An 18,309-nucleotide genomic window follows, 5' to 3' on the forward strand; every position below is an offset into this window, starting at 1 on the left:
CGTGGTTTTGTGGTCACGGATTAATCTATTGACATATGATTGGCTGTCAGCCGAATGGTCACTCTTCGGCCAACCAGTAACCTCGATCCTAACCTCTCGAGGCACCGCCCCTCGCAAACACTGCAACAAGTGCATAATGATGCTCGCCAGCTCGAGCCTCCAAGAAAGACCTCTTTTAACTGGAATCATCAGCGAAATTATGAGCCGTTGAGCAACTTCGGCAGGTATCACATGAGTCACCATTTATTTTGTACACTTACTTGACTACCATCAGGTTTTGCCGGTCGACGAAAGCGAAATTACAAACCGCAGAGCTTGCGCAATTTAGAAGAACTTCATTAGTGAGACCGTGAGCTAGCTCAAGTGGCTAGCCCGGTGTGTTTCAAGAAAGTCAGCCAAGCGTTTGTCTCAATATGTTGCGGGGTAACTAGTTAGCAGGGGCGGCGCACTTGTCGTGGGTTTTGTACCCGACATGTTTTTGCGGGAGGACAAGGAGTGCGAGGCAGCAAGCTGTTGGACCTCAGAGAAACTCGGACCACTTCACTATGGCTAAACAACAAAACCAGCTGCTCTGTTGATGTCTAAGAAAAAACGTCAGGAGGACAACTTCGGCGACTATGAGCAGGGTGAGCACACGTTTTCTATTAACTGCGCACGGACTGCTAATTTAATTCACAACTTATACAAGTAAAAAGTGATGCAATAACGCTTTTAACTTATTCATATTCTTATTCATATTACAGTTGCAGTGATTTTCCCTCCTGTGTTCCTGGTTGAAATGGGTCCAGAGGGGGTTATTGTAGTGGTTGTTATAGTGATGTGGGAGATGCCAGGCCGTGCAGGGAGTTGGTGAAGGAGGGAGGAGGGAATGGGGGCACAAACTACAAAGAGCTTTATGACCAAAGAAAGTTAATTAATGCAGAAATAAATAAGCAGTTTGGCCCGGAGTTCTTTATGAGCTTAGAAAAGTACTAAGTATAATCCCCTTTCATAGTTCCTTCTTTTCAGATTCCACCTTTTTCTTAGCACTAACTTAGCTATACTTGTCACAGGAGTCACCAGGACAGTTGACTCACAGTTAATGAACCTGTTTTCATGGCACCCCAGATGCACTTTTATACTAGAGCTAAACTGTGGTGTCTGGGTCATTCGTTGTTAATGGTCACAGTTCTCTGCTGTTAGAGAGGATAATAAAATAATTTTTTACAACAGGATTACACAACTACACTATCATTTTACATTAGGCTCCTTTCTTTTTCATACACACTTGTAATTCTGTCTCATGAGACGCACAATAAGAACGTTTTGGTTGTAGCTTATGAACCTACGGTATTCTGCATTAGTTGTCTTATTCCTGCACTTCAGAAGTCACTTTAATAAGGTATTTTTTGTGACTCAGTCAAAAAGGACATTTGCGCTACGGAAATAAATACTGTTTGCTTTCCAAGCTCACAAACCAATGGGAATCGATGTTTAAGATTGTCTCAGATCCCCATAATATTAGTGGACTTGAGCTCTTAAAAAGCTTTCTGTTTTCATGGTTTTTGAATGTTGATGCAGCAGCCTTTTGGTTATTGTTGTGCCACTGTCAGGTTACACTGTTGACTGCTGACAACGAGGCTCAGTGCGGTTTTGTCCTCTTTAAGCCTTGTAAGGAGTGTGGTGTTAGATTTCTGTCAGTCTGTTTCTGTGACAGTCCACAGCAGATCATGTGAGGAAGTTGCCAACTGTGTGAGAGTGGTGACACTCCCTGTTTTGGGCTGTACCTGTACTTCCCACGCTCTATAGAAAGGGGCGTGGCAGCTCCAAATCTTCGTCTTGTTTTCTTCTGACAGATCAAAAAATGAGGAACTACGTCATGGCCAAATATGAGACTTTAAGCAGGAAACTGAACCAATGCATGTGTGCTCACCTGATTCAGATGGGACATGCTGTCTATTTCACAATTATGTGACCACAAAAGAGGTGACATATTTCATATGGATACTGTCGGTGGAATTTCATCTCTCTATTTTCACCTTTAAAATGTTTTGTGCACACAGACCAAGTCCTGGTGGGCTGTTTACAGGCTTTGGGTGTCACTCTCAGTCAGTGCTGAATAGCCTTGTTGTCTCCCTGATTAGGCTATCATGTGTAGATGAAACCAGTCCTGAACACAGACTGGTAAAGCTCCACTAATCAGATTATTACTGTGATGGAAGTGGAACTGGCCATAGACACACAAACATACACGCTCCCACTCCCACACACTGTTCCCACACAGCAGATTTCAGAGATTTCTCGCTGACACTTGTCATTTACGCTTAGAAACCAGCTGTAAGATCAGCTGACAAGCATCAAAGCTAAAAAGATTTTAATATGGATTCAAATATTTAATACAGAATATTGTCAAGTGTTTCTTAATCTTGCTTATACAACCACAAACATTCACTCATTATATTAAGTACAGTGAACTTTTTCTCCAGTACTGAACATATGTTCAGCTTAGGTTTCACAGAACCCTAGTTACGCACACTGATTTAGCTAAGCAGCCAATCTGTTCTTTAAAACACTATGTGACGTTGTTTTAGGACATCCTAGAAGTAGGTCTTCCTCACAGCTTTCATTCATCAAGACAAATAGACGAGCAGTAAAGTGACCGCTTACAAAGGATTGGTGGTTTTGCTCCAGGGTGGTTGTGTCTGTCTCAGAGTTAAGCCAGAGCATGGAAAATGACAGAAAAGCTTACTTTCCCTTCATACTCCCTGTCTGGTCGTCTTTCAGTTTAGTGCTCAGTTCATTTTGGCCTAACGAGTTTTATCTTGGCCTCTGGCAGGACATACCTCTGCAGAGGTGAACTATGGGTAGGAGGTCATGCATTTACCACTCCTTACATAACAGCGTGGGTTTTCTAGCCAAACAGGAAGGGAGTCAATAATTTAAATGCCTTCCTCCCTGCTCAGCTCTGTGCACGCATGCGCATGAGTGCATGCGCGCACACTTGAACATATGCACATGGACTTGGGCAGTGAACTATGAGAAAGGATGCTCTAACTAATTGTGCATGTGTTTTTAGAGTGCATTCTTTTAGCCCTTGTATACATGTTTATGTATCTGTGTACATGTTCATCCTCGTCTCTGGGAGTCTAATCTGAGGATGGCTCCAGCTGGCTGCCATGTGTGGGGGGGGGACTCCTCCCTGAGCTCTTAATTAACTCTGGACCAGGGCCCCAGAGTGCTGCTCCCATCCACAGTTTAGCAGGAGGAAGACGCAGAGCAGCAGGGATCCTGATACGCAGGCAGAGCAAAGATGATAGAGGAAAGTTCAACCTAGTAAAAGTGATCTGAATTCACAGACAGTTGGGCGTGATATTAACAGATACGTGAGTACTACTTGTCTGGATGTTGCAGTATGAATAGCTGTAGAGATAGTAGATGCTGTTTTACATGTTTTATTTACGTAGTTCATTTTCAGAAGATGATAAATAGATTAAAATGTGAACTTTTGATGTTGACTTTTGAGATGAATGAACAAAATGAAAGATGTTTTCAGTACATATATATGTATTGTGGACAGTATAAAAATATAGTGCCTTAAGTACAGTTTATCTATTTATATTTTATCTCTCAGGGTATAAAACCCTTTTCATATTAAAGGAAACAGCAGTTGTCAGTGTTGAATTTGTTTTGTAAAATTGGTAATTATGAATGACCAACAGACCAGCCATTTCAACAGTGTCGGCTAAACACATGAAAGCTAATGTTGTCATTGAAATTGATGCGTTCAGTCTGGATTAAAAATCACCAGTTTAACAAAGCATAGTTAAAATATACAGAAACTAACTGTAGAGTTGTTGGAGTATAAAGCATATTGCATATAAGTAGTTTATGTTTTAAGCCTTTGTTGTCTTTTGGTGAAATACCATAGTCACCACCTGTGTCAGCTTGGTTCTGACTAACAGCCCTGCCAAGTATTAGCAGACACCAACTGGCCTGTGACAGTTGGCGCCAAGTGAGGGGAGAATGCCAAAGGTGTTGAAGGATAGCAGGAGTATTCAAAACAAAAACAAGCCACTGGAGAAATTCCTTTCTTATCTCCTATCTTTCTGCTCGGAAAATGGGATAATCGATCCCATCTATTTTTCTAGTTGCTGCTCTGTATGATTCTTCTGCGGCTGAGGAGGAGAAAGTACAAGAAGACAATTCAGCATAGCTTTGAAAGCAGCACATTGTTCAGGAGGGGTGTTTACTGTCTGTCAGCAGCGGTGCTTGGCAGCGGTGGCTCTGTGTTTACGTCAGTGTTCGGTGTGATGGAGCGAGCTGGTTGAAATGATGGCAGAATCCACTGAGAGTTTGACTGAGAAAGCCCATCTGCTGCCGAACATGCATGGGGACGGGAGGTATGGGAGCGTTCCAGGATCCCTGCAACTCCCTGCATGTGTACATAGCAGTCAGTGGAAGCAACACTGCATCAAAGCTTAAAGAAATGCCTTCTGTTCATGTTAGGACAGAGTGCTGCTGACAAAATCAAAACATTTTCAGTTAAATCCCTGAATAATAATGACAATAGACAATAGTTTTCCTGCTAGAAATGTGAAACAGTCAGCAGAAATGTAAATATGGTAACACACAATTTCTATTTCTTTAGCATTTATAAGCAGTATATAAACAATTCATTAATGGGGTAATACACACTGTAATGTAGTTGTGTCTTTTTAAGTGTTTATTGATGATGTAGTTGTAAAGAATTTTAACTCCTCCTTCATAGAAGAAGTTATAATTGTTAAAAATACTGTACATTATTTGAACACACTTATTTTAAACACATCGTCTTATATGTGCTCACAATTACATTATAGTGTGTTGTGACTAATGATTCACATGTTTGATTATTATTATGGTTATAAATGATATGTCGGGGGCTTAAAGTTAAGTGTTACCATTAATAAAATTATAATTCCTAAAATTGTTCAATTTAACGATAATTAAGACTTACAGAATATGAAAAGTAAGAATCTTTGCGTTATTATATTATCCTAATAACCAAAATCTGAGATGATGTCTGGTCTCACACCAAGATATTAACATGACAACCACATATCATCCTAGTCTGTTTAAATCGAGTCACATTCAGTGAACTATTCTGGAAAAAGCCTCTGTAAAACTAGCTCTCTTGATGCAGGGACTTTGTGAGGGAGAACTTGTGTGTAAACTTTCATGTAAATGCACAAAATGTTATCCAACGAAGGTTAAAGTCAAGGGCAACTGGACTTTAAATGTTGTTTTAGGGACACAATTTCTTTGTAGGTCCTCTTATGGTCAACATATTTTTAAAATATTTGTATGTCAGTTTCCAGGCTGTAGAGGGATGTGTGATTTTGTGGCCTTTTGAACACCAGTCCTGTTGAATCCAGTGTTAAAAGAGACCTGGAGAAAGTGGGACTTTTTGAAATATCATTAGAAAACATTTTGACACAGTAGGAAAAGCACAGGTGTGTAAATAAAATGAATGATGGCTGAATTCCATAGCTGCTTCAATTTCAGGGTCCTGTTGTGGTGCATGCTGGCTCGCTGTCACACCTGTGCATTTCCTACTATGACAAGAAAACTGTGAAAAAGGCGTATTGGTAGGTATCCTATATAGACAAACAATGAAGTGACCTGTGTCACTGATTTGAAAACCACACAGCCCTCCTCCTCACCATCACCTCATCATCTACGTAATCTGGAGAAGGCCTGGCAATTTATTGCATTAATCACAATGGATTAGCAAGTTTCATTGCTTAGTCACGCTCACAAAGCCCCACTTCAAAGGCTCAGCTGCATTAGCCACTGCCCTGAGTCACACACACACACTCACATCAAGCTGAACCTAGTACAACACCACCCTAACATGGGCCTCAGCCATACTTGGACATTGAAATATAGCACCACAGACAAATGCATGTAGGTTTCTGTGTGAAAGATTTCTTACTCCTCTGGACCCTGTACAAACTGAGGGATATCTTTCTTTCTGCTAATTTGCGTCCCTCCCTTTATTTTCTGTGTTCCTCCTCCTCTTACACACAAACACAAAGGACACTGTCCTGTAAGTACACAATAGTTAATTCTCCCATCCCCTTTAGCATACTCTGTCCTTTTCATGCTAATTTTCTTTACAGCAATTCATTTTCCACAGCCTTCCCTGAAAAGATAATCGTGTAAAAAAAAATAAATAAATAAAATAATTTTTTTTACTCAATTCATTTTTAAAAGCAAATGAACATCTCTTTCTAGCTATCCGAAGTTATGATCTGCTTTTATCTGCAAATTTAGGTTCTTCATAGCAACCTTTGAATAGGATCATTAATTTTTCAATAATGCAACATGCAAAGAGCTCTAAAATGAATCTCTGTTTGGTTTTGCAGGCAGAGCAGGACAGGGTCTTGTCCACCAGCGAAGACCCTCTCCCGTGCCTCCACAATTCTAAAGCTGACCCACTCATCCGAAGCCGACCCTTCAGTGATATATACCCACTCCATAGTCATGCTGACAGAAATGCAGTCCCATACCTGCTGTCTGGGTGTGGCGCCCAAGTACAGCCGATGACAGCGGACCCCGATGAGAACAGTTTGAATGGCATCAACTCCTCCTCCTGGTCCAACCCCGTTATAGGTCAACCTGATGGAAAGCCTTACCCGTCAAGGATTATGAAGCTTTTTTCTAACTCAAGGAAGGGCCCTGTCCCTGCTCACAGTCCGCCCACCGAATGTTCCACCTCAACCGGCAGCGGCAGCGGGAGCGACGGCAACAGCGGCTCCCAGTCCTGGTCAGGACTTTCAGGACTGGGTGTTGTGGACTCTTTCAAAAAGCTGCGTTCCTCTGTGCTCCAGGGTATACAGAGTAGAGGGGCAGTTGCCCACGATGGAGAGCATGTCCCTTCATCAAATCAGGATGTTGCTAATGGCACAGTTGTGGCCACCATTGACCCTGGTCTAGATGATGCAACAAATTATTTAAAGTTTCCAGAAGGAGACAGTGTGTCTAACGTAAATTTTAATGGCCAAAATGTGGCTGTGATTAGCCAGTGCGGATCTGATATTGAGGACTACGATGATGAGGTAAATGATGAAGGAGATGGTCTCGCACGCAACACACGATTCTCAAGGAGTATCAGGAGAGCTTACGGAGCAGGGCGCATTTCTTTACTCGACGTGGAGAATGGGAGACTGGCAGGAAGAAGCACAAATGCAGCTACAGACAGTCAGAAAACAGATCAGACATCCAAGGCGACTGATCAAACGGAGAACATGAATGTGAACACAAATGTGAAGGTGCTGAGCAGACTGAGCAAGAGCGCAGAACACCTTCATATGTTTAAGGCACCTTTCAGGCGCAAAACCCCATCTCCAGGTCCTCCTTCGCCTCAGGAAGACCCCCGGAGGACCAGCATGTCAAACGGTACACAAACCATCCAGAGGACGGCCAGCGCCTCCTCAGTGGACTTCCAGGGCCACGCTAGCCGCAGGAAGAGCCCTGTGAAGACCAAGGTGCCGATGCTAAAGCTAGTAGGCAGCATGACTGACTTGACCGTCCGACGCAGGCAGAATCCCTCCCCCAGCCCCACCTCTCCATCTCTCATGTCTCCCCTGAGCCGTCTCCATGATGACTACTCCCGCCGCGTGCCTTGCCTAACAAGCGGTGAGCGACAACGCCGGCCCTCGCCTGTCAGAGCCCGGGTCATGTCTGTCGGACACACCCCTCTGGTTCACCCACAGCCTGAATACGATGTGGGCCCACAGCAGCACCAGGTTCTCATCAGCCCGGTTTCTGTGGAGCCCTCAGAGAGAACAGAGCAGACCACAGCTGGTATCTCTGCTCATTATATATCGGTGACAGCAGAATGCGAGTCATCTCCACTCAGCCAAAAAGAGCCATCACAACAACAAGAACACACCGTGGTCAACATGCTGCCAAACAGGGTAAGGGAGTAACTTCATGTGTGTAACGATGACAGGGATCTGATGTGAAATAATTTGTCGTGGCACATACTGTGTGTTTCTGTTTTTATGTTAGTTTTGCTTTACCTGTGCTGTTTCTTCCTCACAGGAGATGTAGACACTCTGACACAATGCAGGACGTGTGCAAAACAATAATGATGACATCAAGCTAGGTTATGCAAGTGTTATCAAGAGTCTGTCCGATTACTGCTTGCAGATGGAGAAAATGTACTGTAAAATGTTTCAAACCATCACTCATTAGTAGAACCTTTTTTAGTTAGATATGTGGGATTGGAAATCATTAGATTGCAGGCTTCCTTTAAAGTTTCAAAGAGGAAGGAAGCACCGAAAGGACTTTCAGAGGAAAGATTTAAGTCTTCATTATAATCTAGAACTGCTTCATCAATGTATGTCAATCTTCCAGTTGAATGGCATTGACCCTTGTCTTAGGAAATGAAGCCTCACTTGTGTAAGAAGTGATTTTATCAAGTGATCTTTGAATCCAGCATGATTCTAAACCACTGAGATATGTGCTAATGTGATACTAAAAAAAAAAAAGGATCTGTGTGTGTGTGTGTGTGTGTCCAAAGTCCCCTTTGGTGTCAAATAGATATGCCATAGGCGTAACCATTCTTCACTGTCCTTTTCCTGTCAGTTGTGTTTTATATACTGACTTCTGCTGTTGCAAGGTCACATGCTGAAGCCAGCTGTTCTGTGCTACCAGGCACACTGAAGGAGCAGACAGAGTTAATGATTAGGCTTTGTTTATGATTAGTGGCACTTGCGCAAATAAGCTCCACAGTCCTGTTGCTGTGGGAGGGTAGGCAACTATGAGTGAATACGGCCCCCTTCCCTTTAGCTGGAGCAAAGTGGATCAAAGTCCAGCACCACGGGCACCGGGCCTGAGACAGCTAGCAGCACCACTAGTTAGTCAGGACCATAAGCACACTGTTACAGTGAAATGTGTTTTTGTCGAAGAGTAGGAGTTTGCCTTTGAAGATGAACAGGGAAAATCTGATTTGTTTACTTTAGAAATCAAGTGGCCTCAGAAACTGGCCTCAGAAACAGTTTGAGGGACTTGGCCTTGGGGACACAGGCCAATCTGTGTTTGTGTTTGCTTCACAATGGTGCTAGTCCACTGCGTGCCTTTCCAGTGTATATGCTGGGGACCGGACCCAGATCGAGAAAACCAAGAGGTGAGGTTTGATATCGCTGCCCGACTAACAGACTTAGAACAACAATTTCCAAATGAGTAACCATTACCCAATATTTGAGTTTTGAGTGTACCATACCTGCTGACATACACATAGTATGATAACATTTAAGTGTGGAATATTTGTGCAGTTTCTGTGAACTTGATAAGCTAAGAAGTTTGATGTGTTCAATGTGTGGAGAAATTCACTGTGTGACTACTTTCACATGATAATAAAGTTTCCCACGAGAATAAAAGATAAACTTAGTGGAAATAGGTCACACTGATTCTTGTGGTTCCGCCTTGAGATTTAACCAAGACCGTTGCTTCTAGCTGGGGTTTTTATGACTTGCAGTACCAATTTGCTCTGTTTCTGATTAACAGATGTTCTTCCCAGCAGACGATGTTCTGCATCTTTGTACGCTGCAGGTCATTGAACAGGGGAAAGTCAATATCATTGTCCTTATTGAGTTTTGAACTTTTTCCTCTGATCCCTAGGAGACATCAGACCAACAAGAAGCATTTCTCCAAACAGAGGATGTCTCTCCAGCAACCAGCAGTACCCCTCCTATCTCTTCAACATGCCTCCCGGAGTCACCCACATCGCCCCCCGATGCAGCCCCAGCTTCCACAGAAATATCCTCCGTCAAGCCCAGACGAAGGGGTGGGCGCTCGAGACCTCGGCCCATCTCTGACTATGGGCAGCTCGTTTCCAGGAAGATCTCCATTCCCGAGGAAGGAGCAGTACTTCATGCTGAAGAAAGGACAGCAAATACATCATTGCTTAAAGACTATAGTGGTAATAACCCGTGTGAGAATGGAGACAGCCCTGAGATCTGCACCATGAACGGAGACGTTCAGGGTAATAGGCAGCGGCCAGTCTCAGTGATAGGAGTTGTGGATCTGTTCCCTCCTGATGCCGAGGAGAAGGACGACCGCCTTCCTTCTGTAAGCCTTTACCGTTTTAACCTACTAGAAGCAAACACAGTTTTTGGAAAAAGTTAAAAGGCTAGTTGAATTCTACTTTATATAAACTGGACATATGGTCTTACACTCTGTAGTATCAAATGAAGGCTGATCTAATTAATTTAATTAACTTAATTAATTAATTTAATAATTTAATTTAATTAACTTAACTCCAACTTGTTGTTTCCGATGTACTGTATATCCTACACATGTTGGGTAGGAAAAGAATATTTTCCCTGCCAATGCTAGCCATGTGAGTGGTGGTTTATACACAGTTTTTGTTTTACAGATTTTTACAGAAACATACCTAGATATTTTGAAGGTACAATGTGTAATTCCTGCCCACATGCTCCAAACCAATAGGAGGCAGCTTTTCCCACTCCCCCTCAGTCAGGCTACTTTAATCAATTCTGCTCTTCTCTAATCACATGTAGAGCTTATCTCTATTATAACCTCATAAATGATGTCCTCTTGGATAAGCAGGCGTCGCTTCTTCTGCAACAATGAAGTCAAAATGACCGTAGCCTTGTGCAATGATCAGCAGCGAGGGGTTTCTCTCCTGCCTGCGTGTGTCTGACGTCTCTGTCACTCTGTTTAAACATGACTGACAAATATGTAGAATAAGTACGTAGTTTACTAAACACAATAACAAACAGCAGTGATACTCTTTCTAATAATTATAGTGGATGGGCAGATTTTGATGTTTTATTGTGTTTGTGGGGGGAGGTGCTCAGGAGAACAGCGTTGATAGAGACAGAGAAATCAAGGATCATTTATCAGAAACAAATAATTGATATCATATATTTATTTTTTATTGTCATAAGATTATCAGTTTGTTTTCTTGCCAGATTCGTTCGCTCTGCCTGAATAGCCCAGTTGGTTAACATGAGCATCGAAAAGAAGCAGACAGTGCTTCCTGTGTGTCCCTTGACAACGACGATTTCATATTCTGTTGATCGTGTTGGTTTATTTTCTGAATGTTTTACACTAAAACTCTGGCCAAATCTTACAGATTGTAAATTTTTAAAGGGAGCCGATCAGTTTAAATGGATTTTCACTCAGCTTTTACTTCTCACTCACTCAGTTTGTGTTTCCTGCTGCAAAAAACATGCTGATCACTTATCAGGTTATAGAAAGCAAGAGAGGAAATGAGGGAAATGGGGAATGATGCAAAGCAGCCTCTGATTATGCACAAGTGTTCCTCTAAGAAAGTAAAACACAAAATGTACAAAGTATTTTTATAGCAAGTGGTTTAAAAAAATCCTTTCAATGTTTTTAAATGAAATACGGATACTTTCTGTAGTAAGTATTTTAAACTGAACAAAAAGACAAGGTGTCTGGGCATCCCCGTTGCGCATGATTAAATATGCCTCACTTTCTACTGTCTGTAATAACTAAAATACCAAACAAATATTTGAAAGCATTGAATCATCTGGTATGGGTTGAAAACCAGAGAAAGCAAGCTCTTCTTGAATCCCAGGATGTTTCTTCTTGTCCTCTCTGCAGGCCCTGTCGCGGCCGCCCATTCCCTCCCACCAGGTGCCCCCTTACAGAGCAGTGTCGGCCAGGTTTCGTCCCTCAGCCCTCTCTCAGAGCACACCCATCGGACTGGACCGTGTTGGACGGCGTAGGCTCCACAGAGTGCTGAGTGGTGAGAACTGGGGTTGTTGTTGATCAGATATTTCAGTCTGTGGGAAAGCTAGGAATGTCAATAAGCATGTTGGTGTGGAGCCAGGTGTGGGTGTGCCAGCATCTGGGGTTTGTTTTCTGGATTGTTTAAATCTTGTCATGATGTTTTCAGCTCCATACAGTTTTTTTTTAAACCTCTGTATATGTGTTGCAGATGGTGTGTCTGAGTGCGCGGTGACACTTGATGACAGCGTGAGTGAGGAGGAGGAGGAGGAGGGCAGCTTCGATGAGCTCACTGACGTCAATCCCTACCTCCAGCCAGGGGTGGAGATTTCCATGCTCAACGAGGTGAGGAGGGAAAGTTGTCTTGTAGCAACACTCGTGAACATCTTCCCCAAGAATGTGTCTGGAATTTATGATGCAACGTTTACTTGTTGCATACACGCCTCGTGAACAGCCATGTGAAGATATTTTTGGTGTGTGTGTTTTAAGATGTTTGGCTGCAGTTCAGCAGAACAGACAACCACTGCAGTGTCTACAAGTCAAGACGTAATCTTACATGTTAGACATGGGTTTAGCCTGCATGTAATTATTACTTTATTTGTGCTTCTCAGTGGATAAGCTCTGGCCACACTGTGTATGCTGAGGCTCTCTGGGACCATGTGACCATGGAGGAGCAGGAGCTGGCCTTCAAAGCGGGAGATGTCATCCGTGTCCTGGATGCCTCACATAAGGACTGGTGGTGGGGCAGGGGGGCTGACAGGGAGGCCTGGTTCCCTTCCAGCTTTGTGAGGGTAAGTGGACTTTGTGACCTATGTGCCTGAAGCATGTTTGCTCTCCAGCAGCACAGAAAAGACCTGGACACTGGCTTAGCTACAAACAAACCTCACCGCCCTCTTTAACACTGTGTGTGTAGAAGGGTTCAAACCTCCGCTGGTTTCTGTGGTGACCAGAGCTGATTGACAGTTGAATCTTAATTAGGCAGGCTATGGTAACCATGGTGAAGTTAGTTGATTGGCAGATGGGCATCTGCTGTGTAATTGCTTGTAGCTGAATGAAACAGGAGCAGTTTATACTTGCACATTGTGTTGCCATAGTCACGTGTAGTAGATCTGAGTCTTTTGTAGTTTTAGCAATTGTTCGCCCTTTTGTAATTATGTTCAATTCGCGTATGAGCTGGAAATTTAATTTAAATCACAAATATGCTATGAGCCACATTTGTCTTTGATAATGTGGTGAATAAAAAAATAATAGGGCTCAATATGTTTTTGAAAACCTAAAGTAAGTTTTTAGCAGAGAGACTTATTCATGATTTGAATGATGCTCTGGAAGTCACCATTGCATGTGTGCGGTGGATGTGTTTCAGGTGCGAGTGAACCAGGAGGACTCGAGCACAGAGAGTGTGGAGAGTGTAGCCGACCAGGAAGATCCAGCTCCCAGGGACACGCACATTGCTCAGCACAAGGAGCAGATGAGGACCAATGTGGTTCAGGAAATCATGAATACTGAACGTATCTACATCAAGCACCTAAAAGACATCTGTGAGGTACGCATCAACATTTAAGCGTAGAGCAGCTCCTATTTGTCTATTATTTCATTGTAAGCAGTCCTACATTCTAATAAGTCCTTTTGTATTTAAATATTTAGAATAAGAAAAATTGTTTTTTCAAAAATTACTTTACCGTCTAGCACCTCCTGTTGACCAGTATTTGAACTATTCATACCTTCTGTCATTGTTGTCAGCATACTTGTTTTGTGTAACTTTCAGGGTTACATCCGTCAGTGCCATAAACACCCGGACATGTTTACTGAGCTGCAATTGAAGACCATCTTCAGCAACATAGAGGACATCTACAGGTTTCAGAGGCAGTTTCTCAGAGACCTGGAGAAGAAGTACAACAAAGACCAACCGCATCTCAGTGAAATAGGCTCTTGTTTTCTCCTGCAGGTAGTGGCCACACAAAACCTTCCTAAATCACAGCGTGTATTTACCTGATTCAGTAGCTCTAAATAATAGTTTTCTATTTCTTTTTTTCCTAAGGGAGACGGCTTCTCTATCTACTCGGACTACTGCAACACTCATCCAGCAGCTTGTGCTGAGTTGCAGCGCCTCATGAAGTTGGGCAAATATAAGCATTTCTTTGAGGCCTGCCGGCTGCTCCAGCAGATGATCGACATTTCCATTGCCGGTTTCTTGCTCACACCCGTCCAGAAGATCTGTAAATACCCCCTTCAGCTGGGAGAACTGCTTAAGTACACCCCTAAAGACCACAGGTACTCCTCAGGAAATCTAACTTCTCTACTTATACTACTCTTTCACTATTTTGCGCTAGTAGTATGTTTTTAACATCTTTAAATCGCTACTCTGGTGCAGGCATGCAAAGACAACACCTTTTACTTCTCTCCAGCCTACACAACTATTACTTTCAACCGCTCAGATATTTAATAGTATACAATAAATGGGTCATAAGCCGTCTACTATACCCAGTGATGCTTGTTGCTATGCAGTGTTGGGCAGTAGTGTCACGACAAGTAGCATCGTTACTAGTTTAACTACATTTCTCAGTAGCTTGGTGGTAGCTTTTCAGTAGCGAAGCTCTTTTATTGACAGAGTAGCGTGGTAGCGTCCACACACACTACATTTTCCCAAGCATTTCTGAAGCTCAAGTCTGAAATACAACTACTAAGGATCAGTAAGCGATGCCCCCGCCACACACAGACCTGTATGTGTAGCCGGCAAAAGTACTTCTTTTTCCTTGGGCTGATGTCTGCAACTTTGCTGCAGGGGAATGAAGACACACGTTATTGAGTTTACATTTTATTGTGATACTTATTCTAATTGTGAGAAGGATCAGGGTCCAGCCTGGACACCTCTTCCTCTAGTGAGGAAGAAACTTTGATATGTAGTGTCAGAAACTTGTTTCAAACAATAATAATGTAGTAATTTTACAGTAACTTTATCCAAGCAACAATAGTTTTTCTCAGTTTGTTGCATGAGGAAATACAGTTTGCTGCAATGATGTGGCAGTAAGTAGGGGAGTTTGTGTGTCTGATTTACTGTGTGTGTGTGTGTGTGTGTATATTCACACACAGAGTAAAATGTAAAAAAATTCAAAGTAGTTTAGATGTAGTAAACTGCTTTTGCCATTTTGATGTAGCTTAGCTTGCTACATTTCACTGGGGGGTAGCTTCTGTGTAGTGAAGCTTCAGTTAATGTAGAGTAACTAGTAGCTTAGCATTAACATTCCCAAGTAGCTTGCCCAACACTGTTTCTATGGATACATTCAACTCTACAACATCCGCATCTCATGCCTGGTGATCACATAATGAAGATATCTTCACTCGCTGAAGCTGTTGCCTCTGTAGCATTACTTTTATGTTGGCTGTGCAATGAAAGCTGTAAGCAAGACTCTACAATGATACTAGCATCAGCTAGCATTAACTAGTTCAGTAACCATCAATGGTCCATTCATTCATCAGCTCACCTGGATTTAAGTGACCTGCATAGTGCTCAGAAAAATTTCATCTTAAATAAAGATTTAATGGTGGTCCACACACTGGTTTGATTTACTTACCTTTCCATGATTAAGATTGAAGCAATGTGTTACTATAAATGGAAATGTCCTTTCTATCAAATTTATGTGTAAGGTGGACCCTTTGCTCATTGTTCCTTTACTGATTTATTGCAGTGACTACAGCGGAGTGAGCAAAGCGTATGACGCTATGAAGAATGTGGCCAGTCTGATAAACGAGAGGAAGAGACGGCTAGAGAGTGTCGACACCATCGCTCACTGGCAGGTGGCCATTCTGCACTGGGAGGTGATGACTAATCAATATTATAATTTTTACTTTGTTTGTTAATTAAATGTAGCCAATATGTTTTGCCAACGTTATGTAAAGAATATTAAATAGACTATATGCACAAAAGTATTGGGAAACACCGCTTAATCATTGAATTGAAGTGTTTCATTCAGTCCCATTGACACAGGTGTATAAAATCAAGCACCTAGTCATGCAGTCTGCCTTTACAGACATTTGTGAAAGAATGGGTCGTTCTCAAGAGCTCCCTGAATTCGATCGTGGTACTGTAATAACATGCCACCATTGCAACAAGTCAGTTTGTGAAATTTCTTCCCTCCTAGATATTCCACAAATCAACTGTAAGTGGTATTATTACAAAGTGGAAGCGTTTAGGAACCACAGCAACTCAGCCATGAAGTGGTTGACCACGTAAAGTTACCAACACCAGTGTTGTGGTGCGTAGTGCGTAAAAGTCACAAACGCTCTGCGGACTCAATAACTGCATAGTTCCAAACCTCCTCTGGCTTTAACATCAGCACAAAAACTTTGCGCCCGGGAGCTTCACGGCATGGGTTTCCATGGCTGAGCAGCTGCATGCAAGCCTTACATCACCAAGCACGATGGCAAGCTTCAGATGGAGTGGTGAAAAGCGCATCGTCACTGGACTCTGGAGAAGTGGACCAGTCTGGGTTTGGTGAATATGAGGAGAACATTACCTGCCTTACTGCGTTGTGCCAACTTTGAAAGTGTGCAGGAGGTGGAATAATGCTATGAGGTTGTTTTTCTGGGGTTGGCCTAAACCCCTTAGTTACGCTGAAGGGAAGTGTTAATGCCTCAGCTTACCAAGACTTTTTGGAAAATTCTAAGCTTCCGGCTTTGTGGGAACAGTTTGGGGAAGGCCCTTTTCTGTTCCAGCGTGACTTTGCACAAACCAAGGGCCATAAAGTCGTGGTTAGATGAGTTTGGTATGGAAGAACTTGACTGGCCCACACAGAGCCCTGACCTCAACCCTATCTAACACCTTTGGAGATGAAATGGAACGATGATTGCAAGCCAGGCCCAACATCAGTGTCTGACCTCACAAATGCTCTTCTGAATGAACGGGCAAAAATTCCCACAGACAAACTCCAAAATCTTGTAGAAAGCCTTTATAGTTGAGTGGAAGCTGTTGTAGCTGCAAAGGGGGGATCAACTTAATATAAATGCCTCTGGATTTAGAATAGGATGTCAGAAAAGCTCCTCTATGTGTAATATGGAGGTGTGTCCCAATACTTTTCTGCGTATAGTGTATATCATGTATGTAATGTATGTAAACATGTTGCAGGGAACTGACGTCCTAGAGCGCAGCTCAGAGCTGATCCACTCTGGTGAGCTGACTCGAGTCGTCCGACAAGGGAAAATGCAACAGCGCAGCTTCTTTCTGTTTGACCACCAATTGGTCTTCTGTAAAAAAGACGTCCTGCGCAGAGACCTGCTTCACTACCGTGGACGGCTGGATATGGACCAGACTGAAGTGGTGGACACACCCGATGGACGGGACCTAGACCTGGGCCTGACCCTGAGGAATGCTCTGCGCCTCCGCAACTCTACCACTCTGGAGTTTATGTGTGTGTTGTGCTGCAGGAAGACCCAGGACAAGCAGAGGTGGTTACAGGCCTTTGCCAAGGAGAGATACAGAGTCAAGGAAGACCAAGAGATGGGTGAGTCGTGCTGAATTCCTTGCATTCATGATGCAAATCAGCTGTTGTGGGTAGATGTCAAGTAAAAGGTGAACAGGGTAAAATTATTGTTGGAAGTTGGGGGTGGTCAGAAATATTTTGAGCTGAAGGTGTATTTGTGTGTGTTTCTTGGCAGGAATGGAGATCAGTGAAGAGCAAAGGAAACAGGCCATTGTTAATGCCAGAAGAGCCAAACAGGGGAAGAACAAAAGTAAGGAAGTATTTTTCTTGTCGTTCATGCTGTTTAGTCACTCTTAATTTCACTTGTATCTAATTATATTTATTTTTTGTAATTTGTTTTTCGCTTTTGTTTTGCCTGTTCACCATTTAGCCATTGGGTACTCTGGTTCTGTCCCACCACACCACCAAAACCTGCACCCACTTCACCAGCGTCACATCACCATTCCAACCAGCGTGCCTCAGCAGCAGGTCTTTTCACTGGCCGAGCCCCCAAAACGAAAGCCTTACCACTTGTTGTACAACATCACCCGCAACGCCTTTTTCAGGAAATGAGGCTTTGCTCCTTCATCTTTTTCTCTCCCTGTGCATGTTCAGAGCACACACCAAACTGTCCTGAAGACTCAATTTTTTCCCTGTATTTTTCTGCCTGTGAATGTTCTGTCAAGTTCTGTTTTTGTGCCTCGTGTCTTTCTCAATGTGTCTGTTTCTGAAGCCTGTTGAAGTTCAGTGCCTACAATTTGGAAGGAAGGGGCATGACTAAAGTGTTAAAAAACTGACTCCATTTTGTTGGTGTGTTAAAGATGCTGCTCACTCAAGAGACTCCCACCCTGTTGTCTTATTAGTTCCACCTGAAAGATGTTTTAATGTTAATTATGACAACAATGTATATTCCGCTTTATACGTTGACATACATGGTTTTAGTTTATTTCACAAAGGCTGGACCCTTTTTTTTTTTTTTTTTTTTTTTTTTTTTTGTTGCTAGTCTGTCAACTCTGAGCTTAAAACAGCCAGAGGATAAATTAACTGACACATTCACCTTCCTTGTTAACACTGTAAATAAAACTCTTGTACAAACATGTCTAAC

At 42.7% G+C, this 18,309-nt stretch overlaps 1 protein-coding gene across 2 annotated transcripts; it reads left to right on the forward strand.

Annotated features, from left to right (window-relative positions):
- The first annotated feature begins 97 nt into the window (after nucleotides 1-97).
- Nucleotides 98-18,303, forward strand: spata13 (spermatogenesis associated 13). Of its 2 annotated transcripts, XM_046067028.1 has the most exons (13): nucleotides 98-626; nucleotides 6,387-7,940; nucleotides 9,649-10,098; nucleotides 11,623-11,767; nucleotides 11,960-12,093; nucleotides 12,360-12,539; nucleotides 13,112-13,291; nucleotides 13,514-13,693; nucleotides 13,787-14,019; nucleotides 15,435-15,564; nucleotides 16,871-17,246; nucleotides 17,401-17,475; nucleotides 17,596-18,303. In XM_046067028.1, the coding sequence occupies exons 1-13, from the start codon at nucleotides 618-620 to the stop codon at nucleotides 17,775-17,777; spliced, it is 3,828 nt and encodes a 1,275-aa protein (XP_045922984.1). In that variant the 5' UTR covers nucleotides 98-617; the 3' UTR covers nucleotides 17,778-18,303. The 2 variants fall into 2 exon arrangements, with proteins under 2 accessions (XP_045922984.1, XP_045922992.1); XM_046067036.1 differs by lacking the exons at nucleotides 98-626; nucleotides 6,387-7,940; nucleotides 9,649-10,098; ... (1 more) ...; nucleotides 11,960-12,093; nucleotides 12,360-12,539 and adding an exon at nucleotides 12,832-13,026.
- The last annotated feature ends 6 nt before the right edge of the window (nucleotides 18,304-18,309 follow it).

The sequence above is a fragment of the Micropterus dolomieu genome, linkage group LG01 (genome assembly GCF_021292245.1).
Source record: "Micropterus dolomieu isolate WLL.071019.BEF.003 ecotype Adirondacks linkage group LG01, ASM2129224v1, whole genome shotgun sequence".
NCBI lineage: Eukaryota > Metazoa > Chordata > Actinopteri > Centrarchiformes > Centrarchidae > Micropterus > Micropterus dolomieu.